At 52.8% G+C, this 13490-nt stretch overlaps 1 protein-coding gene across 2 annotated transcripts in view; it reads right to left on the bottom strand.

Moving 5' to 3' along the window:
- Nucleotides 1-12469, bottom strand: part of MAP2K3 (mitogen-activated protein kinase kinase 3) — a 31170-nt gene extending 18701 nt beyond the window's left edge. The window contains exon 1 of one of the 2 annotated variants that reach the window (XM_034065174.1): nucleotides 12362-12469. In XM_034065174.1, coding sequence (XP_033921065.1) covers nucleotides 12362-12377 — 16 coding nt within the window. In that variant the 5' untranslated portion in view covers nucleotides 12378-12469. Of the gene's footprint in view, nucleotides 1-11264; nucleotides 11407-12361 lie in introns of those variants that run through there. The other variant, XM_034065176.1, reaches the window with a different exon arrangement.
- Between the last annotated feature and the right edge of the window lie 1021 nt (nucleotides 12470-13490).

The following is a 13490-nucleotide window of genomic DNA, read 5'->3' as shown; positions in this document are numbered from 1 at the left end:
ATAGCCCTACCACCAGCACATGAGGGATGACTGGAGCCATCCCCACACTCACTGGGTTTGGACACAGAGGAGGTGGCACGATAGAGAGAGGTCACATTTCTCTGTGCTGCAGGTGACAGGGTAATTGCCTTGCCACTAACAACTATTACCACAACAAATAGGAGAAATATTGTTCCATGACAATAGGAGCAGGGAGCTTTGCAGCTATTCCCGGGTGACACCAGAGACGGCATCTCTGGTGGCAAAGTATAAACTGCTGCATGGATTTGGCTGGGGAATAGCAAAGGAAAGAGATGAGGGTGTGGAAAAGGAAACCCATTCCTTTCTCTGCAAAGATGTGCAAGAAAAGCTGTGGCAAAGTATCATTGCTCTTCCCCTTTCCCTCAAAACCAGCCCAGCACCAACATTCCTGCTCGGCGTCAGGCTCAGCTTTGCCAAGCTGCAGTTTGGGGTTTGATTTCCCTCTCAGCCTGGAAGGGAGAGCCTGGACCAGCTTCTTTACCTTCAACTCATTATAGGAAACATGCCTTTGTGTTGCTCCTGAGCCAGTCCCTAACTTGCAGGCTGTACCAGGCCATAGGCATTTGCAGGCAGGAAAGTCAGGGGTCAAGGTAAATACACATACCAACATAATGAGTGCCTCTGATTTTAAATAGTGTTTATAGAAGGCTCAGAAGGACTGCGGAAGGTATTTTCTCAGGCACATTCCCATTCCCAGGGTATAGTTTCAGGCACAGATCATCAGCACAGAAAGGATGCTGACGTAGGAGCTGCTATCGCAGACAGCACCAAGCACCCATTCCCAGCACGATGCTGCGCTATCCTCCTGGCATTCACTCTCTCATTCCCTAAGCCAGGCATAAAATGCTCCAAGGATCCTTACAGACACCCATCAATTCAGTGCTGTTTGGAAGCAGAAAGTCCCTAACCCAGCAGGTGGGACGGGAAGCACTATTTCCTTTGAATGAGTCCTGTTGGGTTTCAGCGCCCGAGGAGCAGGGGTGGTGTCGAGCAGAGCTTCCTGACATCTCAAATGCATCTTAAAAAGCAAACACAGAACCCAAAACAAAAGGGAAAAGAAACCCAAAACATCCTTTCAAGTCTCACTATTGGCAGCCCTTTCAAGACAGGGTAGGAATTGCCAATGCCTTGAAAGATGCACACCATTTGCCATTAATCATCCAGCCTTTTATCCATTCCAGGTAATCCCACAGGATCAAAAGGCGTCGGGTGTTTCACTGGTGTTAACAAAGCCTCCCCACGCCTCAGTGCAGGGATCACCCCATGACAGGCAAGGGAAGCTGAGGGAACAAATCCTGCCATGGGGAGAAGGCAAGGCAGGTACAGCAGGGCAAAGGCAGGGATGAGGATGAGGATGGCTCCCATCGCTCCCAGCAGGCTGGCTTGAATAAGTGGAAGAGCACACCCTTCAAAACAGCAACTGGGGAAAAGCCACTTTGCCACAAGCAGCAAAAGAGGAATTCCCCATTTAGGATGAGAAAGGAGCTTATTTTATAGGTGTGTGCTTGGAACTGAGCAAAAGGTTCATGGCTTCACCTGCAGCAAAAGAAGAGCCCCTGCCTAACCAGGGAAAAGGAGGGCATTTCCTTCTGATCAATGTCCATGCACTAGCTGGCCATCCCATCCCAATGCCATGCTGCCCAGTGTCCACTACACCTCACTGTCTTATTGGGAACTGCAGTTGGATCCCTCAACAAGGCCATAATGCATCCACTGCCCCAAGCCCGGGATGTGCTTACCTTTCCACACACAGGGTGCACATCCCATTGAAAGCTCCATGCACCTAAGCCATGCAGCCTGGACACTGCAGCAGCTCTGTGTTTCAACAAGCCCTTTGAACCGAATCCAATCAGAAAGGGAATGGGATCACCCTTCTCATGCCTTGGATGGTGCTTGGGGCCGATCAATCACCAATACCACATAGGGCTTATCTCCACTGCAGCACTGCACTGATGGAGCCACGAGGGCTGGGCGAGGAAGAGACTGATGCAAGGATAAAGGGTGGGACCTGCTGGTACCCAGCGAGGGGCCTGGGGAGGGCACATGAGCCAAAGCCACCGACAAGCAGAGGCCACATTGGGGCTCCATGCACCAGCCAGATAACCCTGACAGGGCTGTGCCAGCAGCTCCAGGAGGATGTCACCACCCACTGACATTCCAGATGTATTTTTAGGCTACCTGCACAAGCCCAAGGGCTGGAAAAATCAGTGTTTGATGTTGTGTTTTGCTCCTAGGTGGCAGCTTCCTGTCCTGCAGCCCCGTGATGGTACAGCACATGGGCTCCCCTCGATAGATTCACTTTATAGGAGGCTGAAAAGCACTGGCAAGCTGGCATTGGTACTATGCCATTATAGAACACACTCTGTGCATGCCAAGGGTTGTGCTGCTTGTGCAAAACCCTAGTGCCTTATGATCACAAAGGCATCTCCTTAGAGCCAGCACAGAGCTGGGGTGTGGGCACAGCATCCTCTGGGAACGGTGCCATAGGTTTGATGCTGCCCCTGTTGTATCCATTGCTCCAATGGGATTTTCTCCCTGGCAAAGCAGCAGCAGAGGCTGCACCTCCTCAAAGCTCAGCTGCAGCACAGTGCCAGTGTGTACCTAAACACTCGGGATGGGTCATTAACCCAACCCACAGCTCATCAGGAACCATGGAGCTGCCAGTGTGAAACCCACCTCATGGGATCACCATGTGTGCAGCCATGAGACAAAGGTCTGGAAGCAATCCCAGCCCCAACAGCTTGGCTGTGAGGAGAAAGCAAAGGAGACGGTGCATAGAGAATGAAAGAGGATGCTAAACAAGAACCAAAAGCAAGAGGCAGAACCAGCATCACTTATGTCCATCTCCCTGCCAATGGGTACCCAGCACTCCTCAGAGCAATGCTCTTCCCTTTCATTTCTCATAGACAAAGCCACATCAAACAGAATCTGTCTAGAATTTATATGAGCAGCTGGTGGCAGTTTCCTGATAGGGGAGAAATTCGACCCAGTTTTGGAGTAGATCAGCTTGACAAGAGGCACACGGTTATAGTGGGAAAGGAAAAGAGTCATTTGCCTTTTAATTGTTGGTTCTACCTCAATTCCAGAGTAAACAGACCCTTATTTTCTATCCAAATTGGTGCAATTCAAGTACTTCCAGGTGTCCCCAAAACTCTCTAAACTTAGCAAGACAGCAAAGTATTCCCTCTGCTTCTAATAGCTTTCTACCATCCACCCTCATTTATTTTGGGCAGGGACAGAGTGATTTCATCGCTGCAAATGATGTAAGACAGAGCAGGCACCTGCTCTGAAAATGGGATTTATGGAGTAGGGAAAATAAATCAAGGAAGGCCTCAATGCCTGCAGCTGCCTGCTCTGGGAGAGGGGCAGGAACAAGAGGCAGACCCAAGTGCTTCTCTGGTCCAGAGACTCCAGTCACGAGCAGCATCCACACTGGACAATGGGACAGGGAGCAGTTCAGATGGGTCACAGTGATGTTACCCTCTGGGACCCAGAGCAATTCCATGCTCTGGGATGCTCTGGGGATGCTGCTACAGCTCAGACAGAGCCTGCTCATCCTCAGAGGAAAACCTCTGATCTCCAGGTGCAGGGTACCAATCTGGCAGCATACAGAAAGCAGCAAGTAAATACTCTCCTACACCTCCTGCTGTCCCACACCAATTCATTGCTCTTTTTAAGTGTGTCTTCAGTGCCATCCCTCTCCTCCCTGCCGTTCTCACCCTATCCCTGCTCCAGGCAGGAAGACACAAACACAAAGGGCTCATCATGCCAAATGAACAGAGCCAGTTGCATCCTCAGTTTCTCCACTGAGTTTCACTGAGAGAAAAACCCACCCCATCCATCACATGGCAGAGAAGGAGCCAGGATGTCTCCCCAGGCTTGGATGAGGCAAAGGAAAACTGCAGCCAGGGAACACAGAGACTGCCCAATTCCCCTTATCTCCATGTAAAGCCTGTGCCCACACTCAAACCTCAGCACCCAGCTGGAAAGCATCTGTCTTAGGCACTAATGATGCACCCAAGTCAAGCAAGAGAGGTGGCAGGTCACCCATATGGTCCCTGTAGCAGTGCTGGGAATAAGGGCTGATGTAGCAAGGGGAAAGCTGGCTTCTGAAACCCCCAGGAGAGCTCAGCCATAGTGAGCCAGAGCTGCAGCCTCTATTGCTGGCATTAACCATCCCTCTGACCTGCACTGCATACCTCCTGCTCCCCAACCACTGTTCCTCTGCCTCAGGGGACAGGTGACATCCATATTCCCAGAACAAGTCCAGCTGCTCCATGAGATCAACTCCTGCTGCTCACTGGGTGAGGAAGTTAAAGACAGTATCTATCTTATAAAGATATATATCTATCTTATAAAGGTAAATAGATTATAGATAGATAGATAAGGGAAGCACCACATACTCCATCACTTTGCAAACCTCCCCTGCAAACATTCCTCCTTTGTTCCTCCAAACTCCCTGCTGCAAAGCTGGGAAATTCCCCCTGTTCCCAACCAAAGGCTGGGCCACCAGCACACCAAGAGCTCCACCACCCAGCATCACCTTGCACCAGCCCCTTCCACCTCCCCTTTATGGGCTCTTCTCTGAGGCTAAAACTACTCCATGTGGGGAAAACACCTATTTATGGCCCAGTATCCAGACAGCAGCTTTGATTCCAGCGTTCAGGGGAAGCTGCAGGCTTTTCCTAGCACAGCCAGACTCAAGAGCTGTCACTCCATCCCAGGAAGCCAGAGGTCTCCGCAGACAGGCCGGTCCCAACGCATCCGGTTCATGTCCCATCTCAAGAGCTCGGGGGCTGTGACTCAGCTCAGCCTGCAGCTCCCCATGGGGCACATTCAGGGCTTCCAAGAACCATTTCCACTTAAATCAGAAATAACCATTGCATTTTAAGCCCTTTTTACCACCAAAGAACGAGCTGAGATCATGGCCCAATGTGGTTTTCTATGGTTTTAGGGAAAGGAGCACAGCATGTGGAACAGTGCAGAGCTGGAAGGAGACGTGTGAAACGTCAAACCTGGCTGAGATAAAGGGAAACACACGCTGGCTGCTTTCCCTGCCACGGTTACACGCTGAGCTGCCACTGTAAAACCCCACGGGGAAACCCACAGTTACTGAACAAGCAACTCTTTGTGGATCCCAAATCAAGGGTAAACTCTTGCAGCAGCCTGGAATGTACATCAAGAAATCCCACGTAAAGGAAAGCTGCTGCAGGAAACACTGAGTGGTTTTCTATCACCTTGCTAAAGCACACATGAGGCTGATAGGGGTTTCAATTAGAAGGCACCCACAGTTTCTGCCTGGTGATTTCTAGAGGCACCTCCTCCAGCCTCTGCTTTACCCTCATCACTCAGGCATCCTTCAAGAAACCAGGCAAGGAAAGGGCATTAATACCTGCAAAAAGCTTTTGGGCAAGAGAACAGCATCTCCAGAGCACAAAAGGGAGCTCAGCCACATCACAGGATGTATCCTGGGCTCAGAGAACAACCCCAGCCCTGACACCAGCATCCTCCAGCTCCTGGTGCTCACCACTGAACCACTGATGCTCAAAGCAAGGATGCTCACAGCAAAGCATCACAGGGATCAGCCAAAATCCTGGAGGAAAGAGGCTGCAGATGCAAACAAAGAGTGAACAGTGGGGGCTGTAGAAGCAGCAGATCCAAAATACCCACCACATCCTCAAGGCAGCGTGCTGCTGCTTCCAGCCCTAAGGAAAATGCATGATGCCAAATACAGACAAAACATGGCACGGAGACTGGTAGGGTCCATGCTGATCACCCCAGCAGCATCACCCCCTCATCATCCTTTCCGCACCCTTCCATCAGTGAGGCAGGTGGGATTCAACACAGGGTGGATGGTTTGAGTTGTGGGGAGATGAGCGAAACCTCAAAAGCCAGCTGAGCACAAGCGCACACACGCACCAAATGCCTCTCATTGCCCTGCCCTGCGCTGCCAGGGATGCTCTGGGTGCAGGCACGGGGTTTTACAAACAGGGACATGGGTCTGGGGCTGCCACCCACCCCCAAGCACCTTCTGCAGGTGCCTGGAAAATGACAAAGAGGAGCCAAAGCAATGCATCAGCACCAGATCATTTCATCTTTGGCCGAGGTGCAGCTTGGCAGCGTGTCAGGAGAGAAACCAAGCGGCAGGGGATTTTAGCTATGCAGAGCAGCTGTGTTGCAAAGGCTGGGTGGTGAGCACATCTGGCCCTCAGAAACAGAGCCACGTCACCTTTAGTGACGAGCTGCAAAGATGTCTTTGCGTCTTCAGGACAACACTCACCCCTGCAGCCATGCTGAGCCATGGGGCACACGGTCAGGACTGATTCAGAGGGAGCATCCTCAAGGCTGCAGCTCTGCTGCTCCCTTGTTCCCCTCTCAGCTTTCCCATTCCAACACCAAGTAAACCAAGGTCTCCATCCTACAGCAAAAGAAGACCTTCACCCCAAAGTGTATTTGCCCTTTGCTACCTTTAATAGGAAACAGTCTCCTCCAGGGATTGATGCACGCAGCAGAAGACATCTGCTCCAGCTATGGAAAATGCCCTCCAGCAAGCCGGGTCAGGAGGCTGCCATCTCCAAGGGCTGCTGTTAACACAGACTGGTTAAAGACAGCCAAAGGCCACGGCACCTGACCCAGCCCTGCAACCCCAGCAGCAGACACGCTGCTTCGTCAGCCATCCCTGTGAGGTTTGGGTTAGGAGAGAACTGATACACACCACAAAGCAGTATCTGGCTGGCCTGCAAGCCCAGACAAGCTGACACTCCCTAGATAGCCCCGTCATCCCCTCCTAAGCCACCCCCAGCCCATCCATGTAACCAGCCCTGCGTGTTTATGATCTGTCAGACACATGACTGTCACCTGCCAAGCCCTGCAGGGAGCTGCTTCCCTCCTGTCCCTCTGCTCTGCATCACCAGCCCCACCAGCACCCATCACCAGTGATGGGAAGGAGGATACGGCTTGGCACGACCCTATGGTAGATGCAGGGGTTTATGCATTCCTGATTGGAAATCTCCAATATGAGAACAAAATACAATCATTGAAAGTTGCTTTTAAGTTTCTTAAAAGATACAACAGTGGCAATCAGGGCATGGTACAAACACCCTGCAACAAAGGATACCTGATGCCCAACAGGCAGCTTCCAAAGAGAAGCTCCAAGCACCAGACAGGCTCATCAGATACAAGCAGTTAGGCTGATGGCAGTGCCAAACCACAGCTAAGGTTAGCAGCCTCTGATGGGAAATAACTTGTTTTGGGCACTCTGGAGGTTTGTTCCTTTCCAAAAGGAGGTTTTCTTCCTTGGTGGTGATGGTGCGAGGGGAGGAAGGGTGGATGCTCTACAAACAAGTTCTGGTGAGTTTTGTCTCCTCCTCATCCTGCCTCTTCTACTCACACTGTGTTTTTAAACAGAAATTTAGCTTTAAATAGATAAAAAAATAAACATTTCAGTCGAAATTATGAAATTAAGGTTCAGAACATGGGACAGACCTAACTCAGCAATGACCCTCATAGAGCACAGTGCAAGTAGAAGGATGGAGGCTTCAGCATCCCAGTGGGTACCAGACCCTCCCCAGCCCTCCTGCACACTCCTGCCAGCTCCCATAGGAGGAGGCAACAGCCAGGCCACTGTCACCTTCACACTTCTCCTTCCCAGGGCCAGGAGGGAGCCAAGGGCTGGGCAGACATCCCTCTGCTCCACACCCCGGAGCTCCAAACAACTCTCCAGGGTCACAACACCTTTCAGAGACACCAAACTCCAGCACTAGGTGCCTTTCACTACAAGATCCAGTGTCTGTTTACACAATCTGGCTTAGTTTGCCCCAAAAAGGTTGATGGACTAACTACAGTTCCTGGAAGCAATGTCCTGACCTCCAGCTGAGCATCATGCTCACCATCATCCCTCCTGACCCTACAGCCTTCAAGCGATTCCTCACTTCTTCCTACATTAGATCCAGCAGCACACAAGAACAACCATCCCACGTGGAAAAGCTCCTATCATGAAAGGGATGTGCTCTTCCAAAGCGCTGCCCATCTCCTCTTGCAACAGATCAATAGAGCAGACAGTGCACAAAGGAGCCCTGTGGGATTAAGCCATGTGGATTAAACCATGTGGACTACACAGCACAGGATTAGTGGGGAAAGGATGCTGAAGAAGATCCACTTCACCTTCACCCCAATGCAGGTCCAGAACCTCCCTCAGCACGAGGCAGTGATTCCCTCCATCCCCTACTGGGACCACAAGACCCCCAAATCCTGTGCTTCCCCTTAGCCACACCATAACCCACCACATCCCACTGCAGCAGCTCTGCTCCAGCCTTTGATGGAAAGAGAAATGGCTGCAAGAGAAAGGTGCAAACAAAGGCCAGCTGGGGCCACAAAACACTACTATGATATCAGAGATAGCAGCAGTAATTATGGTATTCCTTGGGGTGCTGAACATTTAGGCTCACAGCACTGCCATAGAACCAGTGCAGCATCATCCCCATGCAGATAAGGCAGATGGGATATCTCCCAGGCTGAAGAAAAGAACAGAAACTTCCAGTTTCCACCATGAACAATCCTCTTTGCTCTCTCCCCCACCTAAAATCCCTGGCTACCACTCAACCTGCACTACAGGGTTCTGTCAGCACTGTGTCAGGCAGTGAGTGCACTTAGCCCTGTACGTACCCACAAGCAGTCCTGAGTCACGCCGGTAAAACCCCAAACTTTTTGTTGCTAGAGTAAAATCACCTCCTCAGCCAACCCAAGTTCCTCTCTCAGCAGCTTCCCCAGCAAAGAGCCTGCCCAGGCAGTGCCTCATTGACACCAGTGAAAAGCATATTCCATCCAATAAGCCCACAGAGCCCCACGTCCTCAGCGGTGGCTGTTTGGGGCACACATCACCAGGACCAGAAACCCGCACCCATTCCCAGGCCCCCAAAGGGAAGCTCTACAGAGCAAAGAGGAGATTCCTCCTGTAAAGAAACAACTGGGGCAAAGCAAACGTAGCCTGCAGTCCAGAGCTGGGGAATAACAGCAGCAGCCTTCAGGAAGAAGCATTATCCACTGAGGAAAAGGCAGGGGAGCATCACTCCAGGGAGGGAACGAATGGCTGAAGCACAGGAACATCCAACGTGATGCTTTCCAGGTGCCCACTGTTATGCTAGTCAAAGGCAGGATGAGGACCACAGGTACAAAGCACTGTGCTCTCTCTATAATAAATAGGATACATGCTCTGTGATGCTTCAACTAGAATGAAAACCTGGCTCCTACCCTTGCCCACAAACACCCAAAGGACATCACACTGGTGACAGGAGCCTTGATGCCAAAGCCCTGCATCCGCAGGTCACGTCTCCATGTGGATTCTCAGCAGAACTGACCCTTTTTGGAGGGATGGCAGTAGGAAAGATGCAAATGGCACGCAGGACAGCGGGATTCACACACTGAATGGTGTGTTCTGATGGAGCACACAGACAAGGGTACAGGAGAGATGTGTCCCCACCATTTATTTACCAACCCAGAATAGATGCGCCACCAGAACAAGAACCAGTTCATCCATAGGCTCCAGCATTTCTCACCATTGATCTTTCCAAGCCTCAGTGTCAAAGGAGAGCTGCCCCCCTGGAAACACAGAGTCCAACCAGATCCTGCCTCCTGCCCCCAACAGCACTCATCTCCCCACAGGATCTCTTCCCTAAAGAGGACTTGCTTTTGAATCACTCAGGCATCAGCACTGGGTGAGCCCAGGAGAGGCCAAGCAGCTTTCTCCCTCCAGACCCCATCCATGCACCTCCTCCTCCTGCAGCCACTTTCTCCAGCCAAATCCCTGGATTTGGGAGCATGTTCCTGCCTCTCCCTGCAGAACAGCTTCCCAGGCATCCGTAGCCACAGCCAGCAGCCACGGTGATGGGCACACAGGCAGAAAACATGCCTCAAGCCCTTGGAGAAAGGCAGCAGCTTGGATCAGACTCCAACACCCTCCACCATGATTCTCCACACACCTAAAGGCTGTGAACTTCCCAAGGCTTCATCCGCTGCTGCTTTAACCTCTCAGACACAACAAAGCCTCCTTTCCAGCATCCATTTCACCAGAAAAAGGTGCATACTTCCTTGGAAAATCACACCCAGGCCCAGCCACTGTTGCAATCTACAACCGGAGGCTGTGTCCCTTGCAAAGCTGTGTCCACAGAGGCAGCTCCAGAGCTCTGCACACAATTCCTTCCCTCAGCACCACCCATTCCACGGAGCACAGCTCAAGGGAGCTTTGGTGACCCGAGACAAGGAGGAGCTTTTGCATATCTCGGTATGCATCAGAGCCAGTGGTGCAAGATAACACAGAAACCAAGTGCTTTCCCACTACCTGCTCCTGGGAGACAATGTGGATCAGGCAGAAGCAAGCAATGGAAAGAGGAAGAAAGCCAACATCTTTCCTAAGCTTCCTATAATCCCCAGAATGTGTTTATCTCCCCAACTATGTTTAGCACAGAGCAAGGCTCTCGCCCAGCACCATTCCTATCACGCGTGTCACGGCCAGCCACGCGCATCCCAAAGAACTCCCGAGGCAGGAGACAGCCCCGTGACTAAGCCAGAATGACGACAAGCCAGCCTTGGTATGCATCTAGCATGGAAACAGCCAACCCAAGAGCGACCACGCAGTGGCCTCCACTTACAATCCTGATCCATTCAAGCGGGAGAAGGGAAAGCAACCAGCCAGAGGAAACGTGAGGCTGCTCGCTGGATTTCCCCAAGGAAAATTAGGGAAACTTAGCTTAAGTTTCTGCCCAAAGGCAGAAGGAGCTGCTGTGAGTGCTGCGAGCAGTGTCCTAAGTCCCAGAAATGGTTACACACACTCAAACCTGCGAGCATCACTATGCAGCAGCAGCAAATCCACTTGGAGCGCTGGCACTGCCAAAGTAAGAGGGGTTTGAAGAGGCAGCTGCATTACACACACTCAGGATCAATCCCCATTGTGAATGCTGCTCCAATGAAGGCAAAGGCGCTCAGGTCAGATGAGGACCAGCTCCAGGAGAAACCAGGCACACTCAGCACAGGATATTAGGAGTAATTGTATGAATGAACCAGTTCACCACAACCAACAGCCCCGTGCAACCAGAAACCCACAGACACAGAAAGGTTCCAAACTTCCTCCAAGGAAAGCACCAAGGGTGCATCACCTTTGCCATCAGCCAGCCCACTTCCCCAAAATCCCTCTGGATCCATCTCCAGCCTCATCTCCTATAGGGTATAAACCCCACAGCCAAGCTCACCTCTTCCCTCCATCCACACATCCACCGGGCGGGCACTGGGAGCTCGCGGTACCTACGGGCCGAGCGAGAGGTCTGGGATGGGGTATCCCGGTGGGAGCCTTTTAAAGAAGCCCGGTTGCTGCCGTCCAAGGCAGGCTGGAGGCATGTGCTCCGAGCCGTGAGTCAGCAGCTCCGCTCAGCAGCACGGTAAATCGCTGCTGATTCACACCCTGCTTACACAGCAAACAGGAAACTCGGGTCCACATTCCCTCCGGTTAACACACGGAGCATTTAGAACAGCAATGGGGGGGGGGGGGGAAGGAAAAGTCACGCCGAGGTGTGTTCATCTGCTCACATGGCGCCTGACTTCAAGTTTCCAGTGTATCACTCGAGAACAAGGAAAAACCCTCCGATTCTATCCCGATGATAAAGAAGCAGCAACCGCACTCCGTGTGCTCCCTCCTCTGTCCGGTCCGCGCTCCCAACACCGATGCAAACGGCTCCACGCAGCACCAGGACACCAGCAAAGCGCTTTCTGTTCCCCATCACCCTCAATCCCGGCACACCGGGGCAGTGTCATCCCGGCCGGTGCTCACCTTGGGACAGGCACCGGCCACCTTAGTCACGGCGATGCTCTATAAATAACACCCGTGACACACGGTCACGTTCTCCGGCCGCGATGGGAAACCCCATCCCGGCATCCCCGCTTGTGGGCCTGCCACCGTAAACGGTGCTGCGGGGCACACGGACCGGGATCCTCATCCCATCCTTCCCCCTTCAACCAGGCTAACACGAAGGCTCTGCTCATCCTCCCATGACACCGACGGCACCCGCGGGCTCTCGGAACGGCATCCGCTGGATGGAACTCGAGTCCTCCATAGGAGCTTCCACCCTCCTCGTTCCCCACACACATACACACACACGCAGGCAGAGGGACTCCGTGTCCCCATAGAGGAAGCCGCGGCCGCCGGGTTGGGCAACAGCCGCGTCCCCGCAGGTTACGCCAGACCCGGTTCAACACCGCTGTAACCCCGCTCCCCCCCGGTCCCCACTCGCCCCATAGCCCCACGGAACAACCACCGCCGCCCCCCGGGCCCGCTCCCGGTTCCGGTTCCTACCTTTGGGCAGTGACATGGCGGCGGCACCGCCGCGGCCCCAGGCCCAGCGCGCACCCGGCGACTGCGGCCCAGCGCGGCGGCCGCCGGAGAACAGCGCCCGGGCGGGGCGACGCGACGGCCGGTAGGCTCCGCCCCCTAGCGTCGGGATTGGTCCGCGGTGGGGAAGGAGGCGTGGTTACTCGGCCTCCCTAGGAAGAGCTTTGTGGTTCTCAGAGGTGGCTGTGGGGGTGAAGTGAGTCGGGCGGGCGGGAGAATTGTGCTGCTCTGTTCCCCCAGATCCCGCAGGGAAGAGGCGGAGCTTGGGGGGCTGCCCTACAGACAGCACGGCCCAAGGGACCCATGTGTTGGCACAGGGATACAGAGAGTAACGGGGATGATGCTGTGCAGCTGAGACTGGCCAAGCTCATCACATCTTCCATGGGGCTGGGTGACAAACTGATGGGGCTTTAGTCCTCTACGAGTCATGGCACAGGATGCTCCCCAAACACCAAAGTAGTGAACAGAACACAAGTGGTGAAGTTGAACAAGGGAAAATGAGATTACAAGTGCCATTTTCGGGCTGAAATTCCAAGCGTGATCCATACAGACACAAAGGAGGGCTGGGAACTGCAGACAGCCCTGGGGAAATCACAGCAGGTCTGTCACAGCCATTCCCAGCTTCATGTTTTGCAGTGTTCTGGATCAGTTCCAGCGCTGGAAAAGCTGCCTTAAAACGGGAGAACAGAAGGGAATCATGGCAGGAGCTGGGTGAAATGGGATCTGTGCCTCTGTGGACGTAGGTGCCTCAAATGGACCTGTAATCCAGCATAAGATCTGTCAGCTTCAAACTGAACCTAGAAAAGGTCAAATGGGAAGTAAATGACAGGGTTTAATGGGGAGAGCAATTACCTTCCTGAGACAGAGCAGATTCACCCCCTTTCAACACAGGTGAGGAGTCTTTCTCAAAAGCCCCACTCCGGTTCAACCACAGGGTAATTACCCCTGATGCAAGAGATGCAGACGTTGGTGCCTGGGCTGGGCCAGCAGGAGATGGGAGCAGACTAGGCCCTGCTGGTATTTAGCTGTATAAATCTGAGCCAGCAATGAGGGCTGAGCTTATTTAGAATGGGTTAGAACCCATTAGATTAGA

The sequence above is a fragment of the Melopsittacus undulatus genome, chromosome 8 (assembly GCF_012275295.1).
Source record: "Melopsittacus undulatus isolate bMelUnd1 chromosome 8, bMelUnd1.mat.Z, whole genome shotgun sequence".
NCBI lineage: Eukaryota > Metazoa > Chordata > Aves > Psittaciformes > Psittaculidae > Melopsittacus > Melopsittacus undulatus.
Note: the sequence above shows the minus strand (reverse complement) of the source record. Positions and strands in the feature narration are given on the sequence as shown.